General features: G+C 51.1%; 2 protein-coding genes across 13 annotated transcripts; both read right to left on the bottom strand.

Moving 5' to 3' along the window:
• Positions 1-384: 384 nt before the first annotated feature.
• On the bottom strand, positions 385-6,094 carry ECM1 (extracellular matrix protein 1). Of its 6 annotated transcripts, XM_057722214.1 has the most exons (11): positions 5,893-6,093; positions 4,666-4,728; positions 4,483-4,584; positions 4,300-4,377; positions 4,126-4,206; positions 3,555-3,569; positions 3,080-3,402; positions 2,450-2,824; positions 1,718-1,938; positions 1,461-1,548; positions 385-1,031 (listed from the first exon to the last, which is right to left on the bottom strand). In XM_057722214.1, exons 1-11 carry the CDS (start codon positions 5,960-5,962, stop codon positions 801-803), a joined length of 1,647 nt encoding a protein of 548 aa, XP_057578197.1. In that variant the 5' UTR covers positions 5,963-6,093; the 3' UTR covers positions 385-800. The 6 variants fall into 6 exon arrangements, with proteins under 6 accessions (XP_057578197.1, XP_057578216.1, XP_057578208.1 ...); XM_057722233.1 differs by lacking the exon at positions 4,300-4,377 and having other exon boundaries at positions 5,893-6,094; XM_057722225.1 differs by lacking the exon at positions 3,555-3,569 and having other exon boundaries at positions 5,893-6,091.
• A 151-nt stretch (positions 6,095-6,245) lies between these two features.
• Positions 6,246-19,670, bottom strand: TARS2 (threonyl-tRNA synthetase 2, mitochondrial). Of its 7 annotated transcripts, none has more exons than XM_057722173.1 (18): positions 19,395-19,663; positions 18,878-19,074; positions 18,441-18,564; positions 17,505-17,629; positions 15,453-15,570; positions 15,270-15,334; positions 14,941-15,019; positions 13,272-13,418; positions 12,984-13,082; positions 12,473-12,690; positions 11,816-11,978; positions 11,461-11,598; positions 11,203-11,280; positions 8,984-9,084; positions 8,673-8,774; positions 8,424-8,496; positions 7,714-7,828; positions 6,246-6,924 (listed from the first exon to the last, which is right to left on the bottom strand). In XM_057722173.1, exons 1-18 carry the CDS (start codon positions 19,458-19,460, stop codon positions 6,776-6,778), a joined length of 2,157 nt encoding a protein of 718 aa, XP_057578156.1. In that variant the 5' UTR covers positions 19,461-19,663; the 3' UTR covers positions 6,246-6,775. The 7 variants fall into 7 exon arrangements, 2 of the variants coding, with proteins under 2 accessions (XP_057578156.1, XP_057578166.1); XR_009051367.1 differs by having other exon boundaries at positions 6,787-6,924; positions 7,714-7,832; positions 8,432-8,496; positions 19,395-19,669; XM_057722183.1 differs by lacking the exon at positions 8,673-8,774 and having other exon boundaries at positions 19,395-19,665.
• Between the last annotated feature and the right edge of the window lie 827 nt (positions 19,671-20,497).

Below are 20,497 nucleotides of genomic sequence, written 5' to 3'. Positions count from 1 at the left end.
GGGAGGAATAACCACCAGTCAGGTCCTCTCAGCCTTTGTCCTTCCTTCTGCGTGAGCTGTCCCTTCGCCTGGGCCGTACCTGCCCCTTGTACCCTCTGCTTCTCTCCTGGAGAAGCCCTGACCTCACCCCCGCAGAGGCCTTCCCTGGCGCACCCCCACGGCTCCAGCCCCACTCCCAGCTCTCGCCTGGTTGTCAAGTGCTCCGCGCATACTGGCACTCTGGCAGCTGTGTACCACAGTACTAATCACACCTGCTAGGTTCCCGGAATGTGAGCAACCTGAAGGAAGGAACTGTGTGTTTTCTGAGTGTGTATCCCGCAGTCTAGCCCAGTGCACATCGACAGACGTTCAATAAATGTATACTGAATGAATAAACACATGGACTCCAAGGATAAAAAGTGAAGTTTAAAAATTGTCAGGCAGGGCTGTGGCATTTTGGGGACTCACCGAAGACATGAATCATATCTTTTTCACTTCTGAATCCTGATAGCCAGCTAACAAAGTGACATTCCTTTTAAATATGTGAATAAATTCAAGATGACAAATACTGAAGTGAAACCGTTTAGTTCTGGTCCCCACACAGCCTGTGGAAAGACTTGTGCTCAGTTAGTGGGGGTGCGGCAGTGGGCCTCAGGGCCCAGTCACTGAAGAAAATCCCGGCAGATTTAGCAGGGTGTGTTTGTGTGAGACAGCAGACACAATGAGGCCAAATCCGAGAGGTGTTTACCATAATGAGTACTGCAGCAGGGTGGGGTGGGGTGGGGTTCCCCCAATCTGACTCTCCACGGCTCTGGGGTGACTCACTCTTCCCTGGGCTCAAGGGTGGAGCTGATATTTGTTCCCCGAGTTGGGCCCTGCTCCCCCTGGCCCTTGGCATCCCTAGTGTCTCCAGCCACTAGAGCCACATTCCTCAGATAATTGGTGTTGAAGCAGTTCATCTGTTCATCCCCAGGACTCAGTTTACAGCAGAAAGCAGAGTCTCGCCAGAAGTTACGTCGGGGACCACACAGGTCATCAATAAAGGCTGATTTCTGATGAAGGAGCAAAGCAGACATGATAGGGGAGGAGGGTTGTCAGAGGTCAGGCCTGGTTACTTGGGTGTCCCAAGTCCCGCTTCCCTCAACTTCTACTCCTCTCTCCCTAGATCCCTTCCTGGGGCCCAAAGAGAGGACAAGGAGGCCTTCCACATCTAGACTCCTTGTGACGGACAGATGTGAACATCTGCAAATACCAGAACCTAGAGGCCCAGAGACGGCATATTACAGGCACTTAGGGGTTGGGAGCAGGTCAGGTCAGGAATGAAGACTTCTGGAACCAAGAAAAAAGATCTCCCTAGTAGTCCTCATTATTTCTGTGGGCTGGTTTGAGGTACTAAACGACGGGGCAGCCTGCAGTTGCAGCCTTCTCTCCCCCTTCCTCCACATTCCTTTGGAGACTGTGACCCCTGCCCTCACACTCACCTCCTCCTCAGCACAGCAGGTCTGCTCTGGAAATGGCACGTTACAGCAGCGGGCAGTCACCTTCTGGATCAGCCCAGGAATCTGCTTACTGTGTTGACAGGAAAGGGGCAAGGGTCAGGGTCTTTGGGTGTCCCTAGGCACCAAAACAGTGCTTGCAGACCATGATTTTGCTCTTCCCAAGAGTGCCCCAGAGGGTGCCCCACAAGGGAGGTTTTGGAGAAGGGAAGAGAGTTGGGGAAGAACTGGGCAAGACTCACTGCTTGGTGAGAACTCTTTGATTTCCACACAGATGACTCATGAGGTTGGGGGTGATTCGGCTGAGGTCCAGGGCCAAGATGTCCCGGTCATAGTTGGGATAAGGAGCCCGACGGGCAAAGCACTCATCACGGGCAGGGCTAGGAGGGTAGTGGCAACACATGTGGTGGTGGGTCTTTATAGCCTGTTCCTGGTCACAGTAGCCATCAAGGGTATCTTCCCACTGTGGGCCAGAGAAAGGAAAGTCAGATGCCTGGACACTTGGCCCTCCTGACCCTCCGCTTCCCTCACTGCCCCACGCTATGAGATGCGGGGCTTCCCAGCCCCAGGTGCCAAAAGGGAAGGGCAAAGAACTAGGGGGCAAGGAGGCAGCTGTGGATGTATGGGGTTGGGACGGTGGAAGGGTAGAAGTACAGATGACGTTCGGAGCTGGCCACAGGAATGTGCTGGAATGGTAGACGGAGAGGGTCAGGTGAGGCCAGAGCTGGATGGATGGATGGCAGACAGGTGCACGCGTAGGGTATAGGGTGGACGAGGTCAGGAGTACTGGACGAAGGCACACGATGAACAGACTCAGACGAGGAACACAGTGGATGGACGGACATTCACATGCAGATGAATGGGCAGACATGATCACAATGGGTAGGTACACGGATGAACAAGCCGGTGGTATCAGAGGTTGGAGACGGGTGGGCAGGCAGACAGGCTCTCGGGATGCTGGGATGCCCACTTACGGCCTTCCATGTACAGGTGTGGTTGTTCCCCTGCCGGCAGCAGCGCTGGAACTCCCCCTCCAGCCGGGTCAGAGCCTGCAGCTGCCTTTGGATGGGGTCAGTAGGTGGGAGGTTGCGTGGCACAGAGCGGAAGCGTCTTAGGTGACAGATGTTCTTGATATTGTCCAGTGTGGGTAGCCCAGGGGGAAAAGGCAGCTCGGGGCCCGAGGAAATACCAGGCTGGTGGCTGGGGCAAGCCCAGAGCTGGTAGTGTTGCCGGGGGGCTTCCTCCTGGAAGCAGGAGAATCGGGCCTCCCCCTGCCGTTTGCAGCACAAGTGGGGTCGGGTCTTGACCGAAAACTCGGCCTCACAGAACCGGGTCATTGCGTCCTCCCACTAGAGCAAGAGGGGTGGATCAGTCCGGCAGCCCACTGTCCACATTCCTGTCTTCCTCCCAGGTTCCAGAAAAGGACCCTGGGCAGGCAGATAAGAAAGAAGCAGAGGCTGTCCTCTGCTCTTCTGGCACACTAAGAAGAAGAAAGCCCAAGGTAGGGCCAATAAAAGGGACCTGAGGTTCCTACATACCCAAGCTTAGGCCTCTAGTCCTTGAAACACACACACACTGTCTGGGGGTTAAAGCCCAAACCTTACCACGAGTTTTGCACAGTCCAGGCGGTTTGTTTGGCTCTGACAGCGGCAGCAGCGGGAATATCCAGTCTCCAGCAAATTGAGGGTCTCACCCTGACGAATAAGGTGGGAGAAGCCAGTCTGTGGTAGGTTCCAAGGGCCGTACACCACATGCTGACGATTAGGAAAGCAGATCTGATCCAGATTGTCCGGAGAAGGCCGCCCAGGGGGGAAGCCATCCAGCCGGTGGCCCCAGCCACCTCGGGGTCGGTCCTGTTGGCAGTGCTGGGCTGGATTCCGGGACTCAGGCTCTGGGGGTCTGTGGTCCATGAAGGGAGCCAGGTTTTCTAGAATGGGGAAAACAGAGTGGGAACGGAGAACATGCAGAGGATAGAGAGAGGCTGGATTGAGATGGGAGGATTGAAAGAACTTGGGGTTGAGAAGAAAGGGTTGGCAGGATATAGAGGAAAAGGGGAAGAAATGAATTCGTGGCTCTTACCTTCAGAATGACTGACTAAAAGGAAAAGAGACCTGAGTCGTGAAAGGTGTCACCCTTATTAGCTCCCCAACCCCAAATCACGCCTGCTCCCTGTGCTGCTGCCCAAGGCTCAGAATTCCTGCTCCCCCACCCCCGACCCTGCACCGCTCGCTACCAGGGTCTCAGCACTAAAGCGGGGGGATGGACAGACACAAGCTGTCACTCACTCCCTCTCTGCTTAGACTGGAGGGTCTCCTCCTCTTGATATAGGAAAGGTGGGTCTACTGGGGTACAAGGAGACGCATAAACAAAAATCATATTGGCACGGACATCTCTAGAAGACAGGCCCGTTCCCATTCATAAAAGGCAACTCAGTAGAGAAGCAAGTGAAAATAAATGCTACTTTTGTGTCATTTACCTTATTATTTTATAAAATAGGTATTATTTCCCCAGTGTTACAAATGAAGAAACTAAGGCTTGGAGCGGTAACTTACCCAAGGTTATTACACATCTAGTCAGTGACAGAGGCCCCAAAGCCCGGGCTGTCAGCCCCGGGTAGGGAGGAGGGTAAAGAGGGCAAGGAGTCCCTCACCTTCCTTCTGCTCAGTAGGGACCTGGGGAGGGGACAGCCGTTCCTGGAGGGGGATGGCTTCTTGAAGGAGAGGGGGATCCCCTGCAAGACAGGGGTGAGGACACAAAGGAGCAAGGATCAGGCTGATGTCAGCAAGATGCAGCGGCGGCAGCGAGGGAGCGGGCAGGCACTCACCTTTCTTTCCCACAGGCAGTTGGGGAGGGGGCAGCTCCTCCTGGGCAGGGGTGGCTTCCTGAGAGGAAGAGGGCTGCACTACAGAACAGGGAGTGTGTGAGTAGCCCACTCCTTCTTCCCCTCCCCTTCTGAAGATCGGGAAGGAAGCCAGGCTAGACACCTAGAGGTGGAACTGAGACTTACCTTCACTCTGTCCCTCCAATTGAGGGCTGTGCTGAGAGGGGTCGGGGTGAGCCACGGGGAGAGTTCTGGGCAGAGGCGGCGAAGGGGGTGCAGCATAGCCAACTACAGGCAGGAAGGGAGAGGATCAGAGCCTGCGTTTCCTCCCGGAGCCCCCGTCCTCATGCCACTCCCCCAAGCTCTTACCTTCTTGAAGGGGGTGTGTGAGAGGCTCTGGCCGCACCTCCCTCTGCCCTGGAGCCTTGAAGCCTGGAAGAGGAAGGATGAGTCAGGGGTGGTTTTGAGGGGCCCTTTCCTGGCCCTGAGCATGGGAAGGGGAGCCAGTAGAGGTCAAGAGCTTAGAAACCATGACCAAGACACCAGAAGCCTTCCTGTATTGCTCCTGCCCCATGTCCCCTAAACCACCCGCAAACACACCTGTCAAGACCAATTGGGTATGATAATCTGAGTGCCTCACCTCTACCGGGCTCAAAGCCTTGGGTCTCCCAAGACCAAGCCTCAAAGGAGTGTGACGTATGGGGCTGGCGGGGAAGGTCTTAACCTTGTGTGTCTTTCCCTTAGTGCTTCTGGGCTCTCCCCACAGACCAGACCTGGAACTGGCTGGAGCCTCCCCTGCCCATCTCCTCCACCCTCTCCTACTCCAGGCCTTTGAAACATCTTTGGGCCTTCTAGTAAGGATTCCACAGACAAGTTGAACTGCCTCCTCTCCAGCTAGTCTCAGATCCTCCTTAGTTTAGGTCTCAACTTAGGACCTGTGAAACTGGAATGGTTCAGGCCTCCTGAGGCAACTCACCTCACAGCCATAGGGAAAGGAATCGCCTGTAGCCGATCTGCAGTCACAAAAGACTAGGGACCTGGGAAAGACAGGACAACGCCTTCCGAGATAGACTACATCTATGACGCCCTCTCAACAGTTTCCCACAGGAACGTTCTGTTTGGTATCTAAGCAAATAATGTGTGTGAGCTAGAGAGTGGCTGTGCCTGGTCCCCCGGAGATGGACGATACCCTCTCAACTCTTCTCCTAACCAGGTAGGGAGTCAGTCAAGGTTCTCTGGGTCAGTCAACTTGTTTTGAGCAGCCTGGGGGCTTCTCTTCTTCTCTCTTGCGGCTAACAGGTCCCACATGTACCTCAGGCCCCTCACCCTGTGAATCCATCCACCCTCCTCAGTTGTCTGTTTGACTACAAACGTGTTTTGGCAGCACTCTCTAGGAATCCCTTTCCCTCTGTACCCCTGCCCCCCCTGCCTGGTTAGAGCCTCCAGAGCCCAGGCCCACCACAGGCCTGCTCACAAACAGGCAGCCAAGGGGGGCACCGTTTCGCTGGTGATGAGCCATCTGGGATGGCCGGACCCGGGCCCCAGCCCATGGCTGCCAGGCCCCCCTTCCGCGTGCTGGCTCCAGCACCAACTCACCTCCCTCAGAGGCTACAGAAGCAACAGCCAAACAGGCCAAGACCAAGGCTGCTCTGGACATGGTCCCCATCCTGGGGCAAGGACTGGTCGGTGGGACACCCAGGTAGGTCCTCTCAAGCAGATCTGAGTTGAAGGGCTGGGCGGCTGGAAGCCTGCTTCTCCAGTTGCTGTTAGCGCTGTTGTGAACTCCAGGGCCGGTTCCTTCTCCTCTTTATAGTCTGTCTGGGGATAGCTACCGCCCTCCTTAGCTTCCTGTCATGAGTCAGTCCCAGCTGCTCCTCCTCCAGCAGACACTCCTCCCAAACTCACCCTGAAGCCTCCTGAGAGGACTGAGAAGAATGGAGGTAAACCCAACCCCAAGACAAACTGATTCTGAGAATCATGGAGCAAGAAAGGTCTGAGACATTTTGTGGCTCAATTTCTCCACTTGCATGCTGCCTTCTGTGGAGAATGAATCTGACACCCTGCTGAATTGGGGGGTGGGGAAACAGGGCACTAAGGAGTTTACAGAGGGGACAGGACAGCTATCCCACGGAGCTCTCCCACCAGGGAGAGCCCTGGGCTGCCCCTTTCCAACTTCCCCGACCCCCTAGGACAAAAGAGACGGAGACAGGGTCAAGTTCCCTTTTATGTCTCCATCAGGAGTCAGAGAAGAAGACACACACCCAGTGGCTTCACGTTTATTATTTTCAGTTTTACTCTCCTCACATCCAAGCCACAGCGTCCCCCAGACCAGATCACTTTTCATGAGAGCAGATTCACGCCTCCACACAAGGTCTGAGGGGTGTGGGGGACTCCAGACTCTGTCAACTACATTGCGCCCCTCCGCGTTAAGGCGGGCTAGTGGCTCCTGCAGGTCTCTGCCACATTTACACATAAGAGCTCAGAAAATTTCTTCAGCATTTGGGACCCTGGTGTTCTGTAGCTCCAGCAGCCGCTGTACCGCCTCGGCCAAGTCCCGTTCCCCAAGTCGATGATTATCTCGAGTCCGAATGTTCACTGTTCTCTTACTCTGCTCTTTCTGGCCAACAACTGCAGGAAGAGGGGAGGTTTGGGAATCTTAGGGCAAACTTATCCAGAGGCTATCCCCTTTTGCTATGCAGAAATGTAAGAGACCAAAATCTTTACGAAGAGCAGAGCTCAAACATGGTTCCAGGAAAGGATATATTTAGCTATCTCTTGCTCTCCAGTTCCCTGGTCATCCTGAGGGGATAAAGAAATATTCCAGACATTCTCTTACAGGTCTTATCACTTCCACTCAGGAGCCCAGGGGTCAGAGATAGTAAGGTCAGCCAAAGAAAAACAGATCAAGAAGCAGATCCAGAAACTGGCGGGTGGGAAGGGGGCGGGGGGGGGGGGGGGGTCAGGTAATCTGGCTGAGAAGTTTCTACTCCTTGCCTTCAAGACAAGAGCTCTGAACCTTGGAAAATGACAAAAAGCAGCAAGCCAGGCCTAGACTTTTTTTCCTTAAAGCCTTTCTCCTCCTGACTCTATCCAGGTTTAGAATAAACAAAGCTAACTAATTAATGTCTTATTAACCCTTCCTGTTCCTTTCTCTCTGATGCTCTCTTGGCTAATTAACCAAGAGCTAGGGTGGGGGGTCAGAAGAAAACTGTACTGAGGGTCAGAGGTGCTGATCAGGGGGTGAAGGAGCCTAGGGCCCAAATGGCTCAGACATTCTGAATCTTGGCTCCTGCCCAGCTCAGGTAAGGAGCCGCAATTTACCCACATACGTGGATGACCAAACTTGCCAGGAAAGAACAACATGCAGGCCAGGTGCAAGAGTGCAAGGCTCTGGGGGCTGTGCTGACCAGGTCTTACCGAACTGAAAATTGTAGTGGGCGAGCTGAGCCCGGCGGATTCTCCGGCTGAGGGTCAGTCCGGAGTCAGCGTCCAGGTCGCCGACCAGTCCTGCAGCTTGCAGGCTCCGCTGTGTCTGGGGGAGAGGATCATTGACCCGAACTTGATTTAACGGAAGGCTGAGGAGCTGGAATAGTCTGATGCCACTTTTCCTCAAGCTGCAGCATCTGCTCTTCCTTGCCCTGCCTCAAGGCTCTCCAGTTCTCAGGGACAAACCTCCTCACTCTCCACACTGAGGTCCCTCCCCAGCCCCCACAGCATCCTCGTCTGCCTCCTTCTGGAGCCAAGCCTCCCTGGACTCTGCCTGTTTCTAGACACCACTCTACCCAACAAGCTGCTCGGCTCTCGCACTGTGCATATCCTTACTCCTCTCTAGGAAGGAAAAATAAAATCAACATTTATCCAAGCCCCCTTTAGTGCCAAGTGCTCTGTTGTCAGCATTTAACATTTATTAATTTGTTTAATTTTCACACATCATCACAAGGCGGGATTAGCTCATCTTTTGGATGTGGAATTCCCAGCATACAGGCCAGCGGCCATTCACGTCCAGACTTGTGATTCCAAGCACCGTGCCCCTTTCACTACCTCACGTGGCCTCTGCCACCCACCGCTCACCCCCAGCCTCCCTAGTAGTCCTGCTTCGGCCCCCGCGCTCACCCCCGACCCCTCACCTCCCTGGCATATTCCTCCTGCTCCGTCCCTACAGGGAGGACCACCACCTGGAACGGGGACAGCCACAGTGGCCTGATGGAGAGACCAGAGGAAAGCAAATTATTTCTGCTGGCTCGGACCACACGTGTGGCTTGCAGGGAGCAGACTCTAGAAGGAAGCAGAAGCTGGCGTCTGCAGGGGGCCCGGATGCGGAGCATGCACTATCTGGCGGGAGGGCCCGGACAGGAGTCGGAGGTCAGAGGTCTCACCATTTTCCCCCACAGCTTTCTGCCAGCACGCCCAACATCCTTTCCACAGAACCTAGCACTGCTCGATGAATGAGGACGGGACGCTCCAGGGCCCCCGCCTGCCTTGGAGGGAAAGAGGGGGTGGATGGAATGGAGACGTGTCATAAAATGTGCACCTAAGATCACCTTCCAGTTTCCAAGAAATCATCAGCCCTGGTAAGGGAGGGTGTAGAGGATGGGGTTTAGTTTTTTAGGGTCAAAGGTAGAGAGGGAAGTTGCCCTCCACTTATTCCATGGGCCAAGGGAAAGGGGAACAGGACAAGGCTCCGTACCCCTTGTACTGGAGGTCAAATCTCAGGGGCAGCTGGAAGTCAAGCTGGATCGTCCCGCACTGATGGGGCCGACCCAAGGCGTCGTGGAGGTGCACGTCAATCTGGAGGAGACAGAAGGGAGGACATGAGAGAAACCAGAACCGGTATCCTCCATTACACACGCCACCCCCTTCTACCTACCACGTCCCAGGCTGTGGACAGACATGTTACCCAGCTGTATCACGCTCTACATCACTCACTGGAGATTCTGGCAGTGGCTCTTTCCACTGAATAGTGGTGCAATATTAGGGGACACCGACACTCACATGAACGGCCCCATCCTCGCCCCAGCCTCTCCATGCTTTGAATGCCTCATCTCAGAGACCTTCACCCACACCCGCACTATGGCTACATCCTTCATCCTGTCATCACCCAGAATGCCTGCACCTGCGACAGCCCATCAGACACCTGCTCTGATTACCATCTCTCGTCCTTCCAGCCCTGACAATTATTGCTATTAATGGCTCTTCCAACTCTCAGCTCCTTAACTCATTTTTCTTCCCATTTACAGGCCTCTCAGCCTCTCCCACCTCTGTTTCTTTCCCCATGCAGCTGTAACCACTCTCCCTGGCTCCCTGGCACCATCGTTCTTCTGTCACATCCACAGGACAAAGCCCCACCCCAGTGGCACCCTCACCTCCCACCTCCTTGGCCCTGCAACAGCACTGCCCACTGCTGCCCAACACGCCACACACCACACAGATGCAAAACCAGTAGCTGATGCAAGTCGCTGCTGTGAACCTCAGCTGAACCCTTGCTGCTGCCAGCAATCCTTTGGCTGCCCTAATCAGCTCTGCATCCTGTTCTCAAGGATTTTCAAGCTTTCGCCTCTCTTCCCACCTTCAACTCCCTCACGGACAACTCTCCTCTTTCCCACTCCCATCTCAGCAAATGATCCTGCCTCCTGTCTCATGGAAAATTCTGATCATGGATATCATGAGATGGGAAAATGTCTCAACTTCTGTCACCACACCTATAAATTTCCTTGCACCTACCCCACAGCCTTTCCTTCTACTTCCTAAACAATGGTGCAGGTGATCCTTTCTGTGGAGGGTTCTGGATCCCACCCCTCAAAACTCCCCAGAAACTTCCCTCTACTGAAACCCCTTCTACAGCTTCAACTTCTCCCTGACCCAAACAGGCTTCCTCTCATCACAGCATTTAAACCTTCTCAAGTCTCTCCCTTCATCAGCATCTCTTTTGATCTGTCAGCTACTCTCCTTTGCCTTTATAAGAGCCAATGTTCTTGAAAGAGTTATGTTCATTCATTCACTTCTGACTCCACCCCCAGTCCCCACTTTACAGAAAAACGGTCCCTCAAAACCTAATAGCTGGGACTTCCCTGGTGGTGCAGTGGTTAAGAATCTGCCTGCCAATGCAGGGGACACGGGTTCAAGCCCTGCTCTGGGAAGATTACACATGCCATGGAGCAACTAAGCCCATGTGCCACAACTACTGAGCTTGCACTCCAGAGCCCAAGAGCCACAACTACTGAGCCCACATGCCACAGCTACTGAAGCCCACACACCTAGAGCCCATGCTCCGCAACAAGAGAAGCCACTGCAATGAGAAGCCGGCGCACCTCAACAAAGAGTAGCCCCCATTCACTGAAACTAAAGAAAAGCCCTCACGTGGCAACAAAGACCCACAGAGCCAATAAATAAATAAGTAAATTAATTAAACAAATAAAAAAAATAAAGGACTGGGAAATAAACCCACAGCAGTTAAAAACACAACAAACAACAAAAACAAACAAAAAAACCCAGCCTAACAGCCTTTTCACTAAATCCAGCAGACACTTTACAGTCCTTTTTCCCCGACTTCTTTCACCTACTCCAATTTGCCATGTGAGTTTTCACTCTTCGCCCCAGCCTCTGCCTACAGTGTTCCCTCCTGAAACAATTACCTTTCAGGTAAAGAGGTTCCTATGGGAAGCCTTTCCTGACCCTGCTAAGTAACATGCTCCCTTAGCACCTATGCAGCACTGATTCCATGGTGCTGAAACACCCTATGTGCCTCCCAGAGCCCTCACCAGACCTAAGCTCCACGAGCGAGGAAATGTATCGCTCTTCTTTATATCCTATACAAGTTTAAAAATATTCCTTCGTATCTATTAAACATTTAATAAAACAAAACAAAAAAATGAGTAAGTAAGACTCTAACCAGGGTCCCCAGCTTACTTTAGGCCCATAGAAAGCACCATCTCCAGGGTTGAGGTCCCAGGGTTCTCCAAATTCTTCTAGGGCCTGTTGAAGGACCTTTAGAGGGAAGGAAAGAAGAGAGGAATATGTCATCTTAGACTATGAGCAACAGATCTCACCAGTCCCCAACAACGACCCTCTCAGCACACACCTCTACCAGGCACCCTGATTCCCACCTCCCTGCCCCTTCCGTCAGAGACTGGTTTATCTGCCTCTGCTTCCCTACCACCTGCTTACCTGCTCAGCCTGGTCCCAAAGGCAAGGGTCTCCCAGGAAGCCAGATGGCCGGGTAGACAGTGCCAGGCGGAAGGAGAAGCCAAGGACAGTGTAGACAGAGCGGAGGAAATCAAGACAGCCTCGGATCTCTGCTTCCAGCTGGGGGAATAAGGGCAGGTGAGCTGCGTGCTAGCTGGAGCTCTGGGGTGGGGGCAGTTTGGGGGAAACAGAGCAAAAACATAAAGGAAATTCTGTGATAGAATTTAGCTGAATTATCATATATAAAGAGGGCAACTTAGGGTCAGGAATGTTGGCGGTTCACAAGGAGAATGAAAGGTGGCTTAGAAATGCTTTCGTGGAGCTGGGAAAGGGCCACCTGATCTGGTGCACAAAAGATGTGAGCGTCATCCTGCTGGAAGCACCGCAGTCGCGTCAGTCCCCCCAGACTGCCAGAGGCCTCGGCCCGGTGCAGGCCCCCAAAGTCAGCCAGTCGCAAGGGCAGCTCTCGCCAGGATCTGGGCCGGTGGGCGAACATCAGGCTGAGGTTGGGGTGGGGAGGAGTCAGGGCCACAGGGAAAACTAGCCCCTGAAGACTGCTTCTTCGCCTAGTCTGCTGGCTTCCCTCCTCTGCACCGTCAGCTAATGCCCTCTCCAGCCTTGGCACGCCTCCCACTGAGTCCTGTCAATCCCACTCATCAGTCTGAGCCCTGCCTGGGTCAAAAATGAATTTCTCTCAGTAACAACAATAACAGACATCACTTACTGTGTCCCTGTTCTGTGATAGGCACTGAATTGAAAGAGGAACCTTAGACAGCAGCTGCAGACCCTTGATATTACACATGAGGAGACTGAGGGAGGCTTTGGGAGGTGCACTGATTTTCCCAAACTTACATGATGAGCTAGTAGGCAGACTCAAGACTCAAGTCAGGTGTTCCAATACTATTCCAAGGTTCTTTCTATTACTTAATATTTAGCAACCCAGCTGCCTAGCCCCAGCCCTGGGAGGACCTAGGTCTCCTGGCTCCGAGCTCACCAGTGCGCAGGGCAGTTCATGGGCTTGAGGGCGAGTGTGTCTGTGGGATGACTGGTAGAGTGGTCACCCTGGGAGCTGGCGGGCCTGTCAGAGCCTGGGGGATGCAGGGCAAACATGTCTTCCCGGTAATGCTCCCAGTGCCCGGACAGTTCCCAGAGTTTCGTAGAAAACAGCGTGGGGGTCTTCACTTCTGAGAAACCACGGCGGGTGTACTCGGCCTGGAGAGGAGGGTACAGACATGGAAGGCCAGAGTGATGGGGGAGAGGAGGAGGATGGCAGCTGTGTGATCCTTCTGGGCTCCTGGGTCATGCTGATCAAAGCCACAAGCTAGTAAGGACCACGCTCCCTCCCCATGCTCCCCACTCTGGACCACACATTTCTAGTCCTTTGATAAAGGTCACTCACACTTTACGATATTTATGTTTAAACTTCTAATCCCCCTAATACCTGGCTTCTTCTAGGCCCTCAGTCCCTCCCCAGTCTTCCTTCCCCTGAAATGGGTCCTCCTTACCCTGATGAAAGCTACCAGTGCATTATACACCCTTGTCCCTCGAGGCAGGAAGAAGCAGCTCCCGGGGCTCAGTTCATGGAAGAAGAAGAGCTCCTGTTCCTGGAGTCAGGAATGGTAATGATCACTTCAACAGGGAAGCAGGCACTTGGGAACCCAGAAGAGATAACTGACAAAGCTGCTTAGTCTGTGGGATTCTGAATCTGCTCCCAACTTCACAGTCAGGTTCCTTCATCTCTCTCCAACCCTCACTGTCACCCCCTCCCTGCCCCATTTTCCCAGTCTCTATACCTTCCCAATGCGCCGGTGGTCCCGTAATTCTGCTTCCTCCCTCCATTCTTCCCAGGCCCTCAGTTCCTTTGCAGTGGGGAAGGAAATCCCTGACACCCTCTGCAGTGTCTCTGGAGTGCTTGAAAATCTCCATAAGCATGATGAGTTCTGCGGGAGGACAAAGGAAGTCAAAGGGAAGATGAGGAGGATGACCTCTCTTTCAATCCTCATATGATACTCTGACCATAACATCACAGGTACACCACTTGACAATGATCCCATCTCATCTCTCTCACTACTTTTTGCACCATCACCACCAGCAGGATGGCCACTGCCATCCTCCAGACACCCCTGCCATGTTTATCACCATGGAGGTGCCTGAGTTTTTTTTTTTTTTTTTCAATTTATTCATTTACTGGCTGTGTTGGGTCTTCGTTGCTGCACGCGGGCTTTCTCTAGGTGCGGCAAGTGGGGGCTACTCTTTGTTGTGGAGCGCAGGCTCCTCATTGCCATGGCTTCTCTTGTTGCGGAGCACAGGCTCTAGGCACGTGGGCTTCAGTAGTTGTGGTACATGGGCTCAATAGTTGTGGCTCACGGGCTTAGTTGCTCTGTGGCATGTGGGGTCTTCCTGGAGCAGGGATCGAACCCATATCCCCTGCATTGGCAGGTGGATTCTTAACCACTGCGCCACCAGGGAAGCCCTGGTGCCTGAGCTTTGATTTCTACATAGGTTCTGCACAATTCTACCCTTGTTCTGCCACCTCCTTTTGTCCCCATTCTCACTACCACCACCCTACCAGCATCCCTGTGCTTCGTTCCTTCCCCTTCTAATCAATGACTGCTCAGGGAAGTAACCCTAAGCTCTGGTCAAATATTAGTCTATCCATCTCCTTATCAATCTCCCATACAACTGCTAGAAAACTCAATCTCCCACCCTAGGTCCTATTCCTGGATCCATGAAATTCAATATGCCTCTGCTTGCTCTTTCCTTGAACAACAGTATTGTACTAATAAGAAACAGCCTGCATTTTATAGCACTTTTAACTTTTCCTCAAACACCTTCCCTTGTGTTAGTTGGTTTTGTCTCTATGATGTGGATTTACTGGTAGGACGGGAATTAACAGCCTCCTCCTATAGATGCGGAAAATGGGTAAGGAGATTTACCCAAGGCCATGTACTACATTAGTGGCAGAGGTAGGACCAAGAGTAGATGCCTAGGTTTTCTGTCCAGGGCTTTTTGGTCTACATATCTGCCTCTCCCCTCACTCCCTGCTCCTATTCCAAATAACAGCTCACCTTGCCCAGAAGCAGTATTTTCATAAAGGGCAGGTCTTTGACTTAAGAGTATTCTCTCTGCGCCTGTCAAATGGTGTTCCACACCCCCTCTCTCCACAGGACCCTTCCCTACATGACCCTGTCCAGTCTGTTCAGTCAGCCCTCCCTTGCATCTTTCTTAGTGCTGATGTCTGACTGTGGCCTTGGAATTGGCTTCTTGACCCTGGCAGGGTGTTCAGTGTCTGTCCCCAGATGGGGAGTTTCTAGAAGGCAGGGACAAAGTTTCTTTCTATTTCTGGATCCCCCCTTAGCCATCAGAGCAGAGAAGGTGTTGAGAGAGAGAATCACCCTCCCATTCCCCAGCTCACTGCAGTGAAGACAGGAATCTCAGCGTAACCCAGCCCTCACAACTGACCGTCAGCAGCTTCAGGCCGCCGATCTGCCCAGTGTGCCGAAGGTGGGGCCCTCTGCACAGATCAACCAGAGTGCCGCACCTGGGAGAAAGAGGGGCCAGCGAGTGATTTCCAGATTCCTGGACTTCTAGGACCCTCCTCCCAGGGCGTTCAGCTGACAGAGACATAAAGAAGAACTATTCCACAGAGTGAGCAATGGGAGGTGAAAATCAACTCCCAATTATTTTTTGGAAGCAACAGATTACCTTCTATCTTCTTTCCCTTATCCCATTTCTGGCCTCCTTTGGTGCATCCCCACCTCCCTGTTTCCTTCAATCTTGACAGCTCTCACCCATATACTGTTGCCGTGGGACCTGTCACTTTCTCCTCAATCAGGCGAAGCTTAAAGGGATTATCCTGGAAGAAAGGAAGAGTGAAGACAGGTCTTTACTCCCACAAAGAAGTCCTGGGAGAGAACCACTCCTTCCCTCACGCCTCTAGACCATCCTCCTAACCCTGTGTGTCTCCACCCCACCTTGAAGAGCTGGCGAAGCTGATCCTGGGAAGCCTCTAGTCTCCGGAAGGGTTGAGCAGCAGCTGCAAGTTCCTGACAAATTCGTTCCAAAACAGGCAGCTCTGAGCCCTTGATTGTCCTGGAAAGATGAGGGTTGGTTGGGCTCCCTCCTCTAAGGAGCATCACCTGGGTGACACACCTGGGTGCTGGCTAGGGGGTAAAATTCTGCCCTCTAGAAACATCTAAAATTACTGGCAGGGACTTCCCTGGTGGCGCAGTGGTTAAGAATCCACCTGCCAATGCAGGGGACATGGGTTTGATCTCCGGTCCGGGAAGATCCCACATGCTGCGGAGCAACTAAGCCCGTGTGCCGCAACTACTGAGCCTGCGCTCTAGAGCCTGTGCTCCACAGCAAGAGAAGCCACTGCAATGAGAAGCCCGCGCACCGCAATGAAGAGTAACCTGCCCTAGCCACAACTAGAGAAAGCCTGCACACAGCAACAAAGACACAACACAGCCCCAAAAATAAAAAAACATAAAATAAAATAAAATAATTGGCAAAGACAAATAGACTTAGGGAAAACAAATGGGAAATCAGGTACAAAGTTTACAGCTGGAGCAAAAACTATGTTTGAAATTAAATGTTGTGTGCAGGCAATCTGGATAAACAAAACTAGTGCAACAGCAATGATGAATGAAGTAAAAGCTGAACTCATAAAGGCTAGAGAAGATAAGTTTCAAGCAGATTTAGAAAAGGAAGGACATGGACTAATGGAGAAAATGGTACCAATGTCACAGCTGAAGGCATGGAGGGACCCTGCCCCCCAGCTTTCTCTCTCCTTCAAATTGAACATGCCTGAGGCCCCAGAAAAAGGCCTCAGAAACCACCCCAGTAAAGAGATACAAACTTTCAGTTATAAGATGAATAAGGGCTACCGATCAGAATGGCCATCATCACAAAATCTGGAAACAACAAATGTTGGCGAGGCTGTGGAGATAAGGGAACTCTCCTGCACTGTTGGTGGGAATGTAAGTTGGTACAGTCACTATGGGAAACAGTTTGGAGGTTCCTTCAAAAACTAAAAATAGAACTACCATATGATCCAGTAATCCCACTACTGGGCATATACCCAAAGAAAACCATAATCCCAAAAGAAATATGTACCATAATGTTTACTGCAGCACTATTTACAATAGCCAGGACATGGAAGCAACCTAAATGCCCATCAACAAATGAATGGATAAAGAAGATGTGGCATATATATACAATGGAATATTACTCAGCTATAAAAAGGAATGAGATGGAGCTATATGTAAGGAGGTGGATAGACCTAGAGTCTGTCATACAGACTGAAGTAAGTCAGAAAGAGAAAGACAAATATCGTATGCTAACTCACATATACGGAATCTAAAAATGGTACTGATGAGCTCAGTGACAAGAACAAGGACGCAGATGCAGAGAATGGACTGGAAAACTCGAGGTTTGGTGGGGGCAGGGGGTGAAGGGGAAGCTGAGACGAAGCGAGAGAGTAGCACAGACATATATATACTACCAACTGTAAAATAGATAGCCAGTGGGAAGTTGTTGTATAACAAAGGGAGTTCAACACGAGGATGGAAGATGCCTTAGAGGACTGGGAGGGGAGGGTGGTGGGGACTCGAGGGAGGGTGGGGGGGAAGTCGAGGGAGGGAGGGAATACGGGGATATGTGTATAAAAACAGATGATTGAACTTGGTGTACCCCCCAAAAAATAAAAAAAAAAGATGAATAAGGGCTGAGAAGTTAATATATAGCAAGGTGACTATAGGTGATAAATTCTCTATCGCACAAGTGAAATTTGCTAAGAGTAGATCTTAAGCATTCTCACACAGATAAAAAATCATGTGATAACTCGACTGTGGGGATCTTTTCACAACGTATACATATATAAAATCATCATGTGCACACTTTATATTACAACTTTATTTGTCAAGCATACTTCAAAAAAAACAGAAAAATAACATAAAATATGCTGAAATCTTTGAAAAGCCAACCACCCCAGAATCATTCTCCTCCTTCCTTGCACTACTCACCGTTCCTTTCCTAGGAAGAAATCATGGTAAAAGCCACATTCTGTGCTTGGACCTTGGCAGAGGACAGCACCTAGAAGTTGTTCAGCTGCTGCCCCCAGGACATGGGTACTGGAGTGCCAGAATACCTGGGTTCACAAGAAAGGAGTTCATGAGTTCATAACCTTCTGCTTTAGCCCTAGCTCTTGGATCCTCTCCTCAGAGAAGCTGGCGTAAAACCAGTATGAATAACTATCACAAAATGGGGAACCTGAGGCTTCCTAGGTGGTGCAGTGGTTAAGAATCCGCCTGCCAATGCAGAGGACATGGGTTCGATCCCTGCTCCAGGAGGATCCCACATGCCACGGAACAACTAAGCCCGTGTGCCCAAAAAAAAAAAAAAAAAATGGGGAACCTGACCTGGGGGGTGACCACTAAAAAGTAAAACAAAACCAAAAACAACTGAATGGGAAAGAAAGACAGTCACTAGAAGCAATGCACAGAGGAAAGTAAGCCCCACTCCTCAGTGTTCCTGGTTCTGGAGCATAGTAGGAGGCTAGTCAGTTTTCATGCCATCCAAACTGACGTGAAGAAGTGGAGAGGAGGCCAGGTGATGTGCTCAGTTGTGGAAGTCATTTTAGAATTAAATATATGGTACAGATGACTTATAATGCACCTCTCAACAGTTGGAGGGCTAACCTGTCATGTTATCCTTCTGTTTTCAACTTAATATCTCTCCGTTTCACAAGCACAATGATCACTGCTTAACAGACCCAGGCTAAGTAAAAACTTTCATCCTAAGTTTCCAGCTTAGCCAAGAACAGTCAAGACAAGCAATCTGTGGTAGGCCTCCCAAATACAAATGGAGAAACTGAGGCAAAAGAAATAAATGCTAGAAATGCCCACTTAAATATCTCTTAGTTTAGCAGCCACTGTATCCCCAGTGAGGAAGAAACTTACTGCTTTCCCCTCTGCAGAATCGAATGTCAGAAATCTGAGGTCAGAATCTGTCTCCAAGGGCCTCTCCAGATCATAAGGTTCTCCATTCACTTGAGCAGCCACTGCAGTATCTGCCAGTTTTGAACTTCAGCAGTTGGGGATGGGGATAGAGAAAAAGACAAGGTTACAACCCAAAGGGAAAGAGAGGGACTAATCTCTTAGCCACTCCAAAACTGCAAAGGGGAAATATGTTACCAGAGCAATAGAACCTATCATTTTTTCCCCCAATGCATAATAGAGGAAGGGCAGAGACTATGAAACTAATGCAGATAAAAAGGAATTATCAGGAAAAGCTATCTTGATGGGAATGGAATAAACATGCAGAGTTCTTTCCCTGTTCAAATCGAGACAGTAGAGGTAGAAGGATTATCGTGGTAGGTACAGAATGGGCCTGGTACCTGATCTGCTGGGCTAGTTGGTAAGGGGTTGTGTTCCATGCCACAGCATCCACTTTCTGTCCTCCAGGAAGTGATATCTTAATAGCCCGGTGTTCCTTCTGTGCCACGCTTGCTAACCTCTTTACCTGAGCAGTCCATAGCTCTTCAAAAAGGCCAAGCCGCTCTACCAACCAGTGTGGAGGGGTCGGCACAGCTGCCTGGAGGGAAAGACGTTAGTGGGTAACACAGGCCCCATCATTCCTTCTTGGGACAGCGGACAGTGGGAAATCAGAACATTTAAGTGGCCGTGGTCCTAATTCCTAGTCTTTTAAAGGTGATACGGGCCCACGGCTGGGAGTCTTAGGCTCCCCCAGGCTGCTGACCCTAGAGAAAAACTGGCGCATCCAAGGGCTAGGGTAGCCGGGTCCGAAGACGCAAGGCGGGAGTAGAGGGTGTCAGGCTGGGTTGAGAGCCTACACTTTGGGGTTCCGCTGGGCTGGGGCCAATGTGGTTCGGAACCTTTGGGTACCTCACGCACCGTGTGCAGCCCGCAGGCTTGCAACCCTGGGAGACGAAGCCGCCGCCACCTGTAATACAGCCTCATTTTCCTTCAGACGTGTCCCACATTCTCAAATAAATGATGGTCGCTTCTCCATTGCCAGATTCCTCATTGGCTGCCGGCCCAGCAATGTCCACGCCTATTGGTTATTACAGCTGCCACTCCAGCCTGGGACCACCTCCAGGAACTCCGAAGAGGTACACCCTACACAGCACAAGCAGTCGGTGTGGGTGGTTCCGGCTGACCGGAAGACCTAAACTGTTACACACATCAGGAATTCCTGAGACCTGTAGTTTCAGACAAAAGTAGTAATAAGGTATCTTGCGGCTTTGAGGACAGGGGCAGGAAAGTTCCCCAGAGTGCGGGTGGGAGAAAAACAGATCAGAAAAGGCTGTCATTTCCTTTTAACCATAAACTTTTACGTAGTCTTCACTGGCAGGTAGGAAACAGGTAAAAGCGTACTTTGCGACAGCACAGACCTGGTGTAAACCCTGGATCACTATGTAATTTTTAGTAAATTAATTTCTTCTAAAATTCAATTTTCTTATATATAAAATGGGAATAATAAATTATTCTGAATTGTTGAGGTTAATTTTATGTAAATCGTGTAATATACTGCATGGTCCACACTAATGGACAATAGCGGCAGGCTATGAGAACAAATGCATATAACAGCTTTGGAGCTAGAGCAAAGAATCTGCAGAGGGCAGTCCTTGGAGTCCCTTCATACTCATGGTGTTTAAGGATGGACATTAGAGACCTCTTAATCTTACAGATGAGGAATTTAAGTTCAGAGGAGGTAAGTGGTTTAAGGCCAAACAGTAAGCTCTGATGCTGGATTCTGAATCCACGTCTTATATTCTTCTACCACACCAGACTTTCTCTGGTAATAGAGTTTACTCCCAGTGCAATTCCCCAATCACTTCAGAAGGAAGTGCCTGACCCTAGAATCTTAGCTCTGTGCTTCCTACACAAGACCTTTGCCTCTCATTCCCATCCTAGCTCTCAACTTCCTGTATCCCTTCTCCTCCCTCTCCCTGCTATATCCAGAACACAGGACTAGGAATATTTGATTAGTTTTA

This window comes from Hippopotamus amphibius, chromosome 1, assembly GCF_030028045.1.
Source record: "Hippopotamus amphibius kiboko isolate mHipAmp2 chromosome 1, mHipAmp2.hap2, whole genome shotgun sequence".
NCBI lineage: Eukaryota > Metazoa > Chordata > Mammalia > Artiodactyla > Hippopotamidae > Hippopotamus > Hippopotamus amphibius.
This window is presented reverse-complemented; position numbering and strand designations above follow the sequence as displayed.

Excerpts from the sequence above, each read along its gene's own strand:
- ECM1 (XM_057722214.1), bottom strand. The coding sequence starts at position 5,962 with ATGGGGACCATGTCCAGAGCAGCCTTGGTCTTGGCCTGTTTGGCTGTT. Across the intron at positions 4,207-4,299 it reads ACTGCCTGTGGGAAAGAAAG|GGGATCCCCCTCTCCTTCAA; the intron begins GTGAGTGCCTGC and ends CCTGTCTTGCAG. Across the intron at positions 1,939-2,449 it reads ACACCTGTACATGGAAGGCC|TGGGAAGATACCCTTGATGG; the intron begins GTAAGTGGGCAT and ends TCTGGCCCACAG.
- TARS2 (XM_057722173.1), bottom strand. The coding sequence starts at position 19,460 with ATGAGGCTGTATTACAGGTGGCGGCGGCTTCGTCTCCCAGGGTTGCAA. Across the intron at positions 11,281-11,460 it reads TTTGGGACCAGGCTGAGCAG|GTCCTTCAACAGGCCCTAGA; the intron begins GTAAGCAGGTGG and ends TTCCCTCTAAAG. Across the intron at positions 9,085-11,202 it reads GTGCTTTCTATGGGCCTAAA|ATTGACGTGCACCTCCACGA; the intron begins GTAAGCTGGGGA and ends TGTCTCCTCCAG.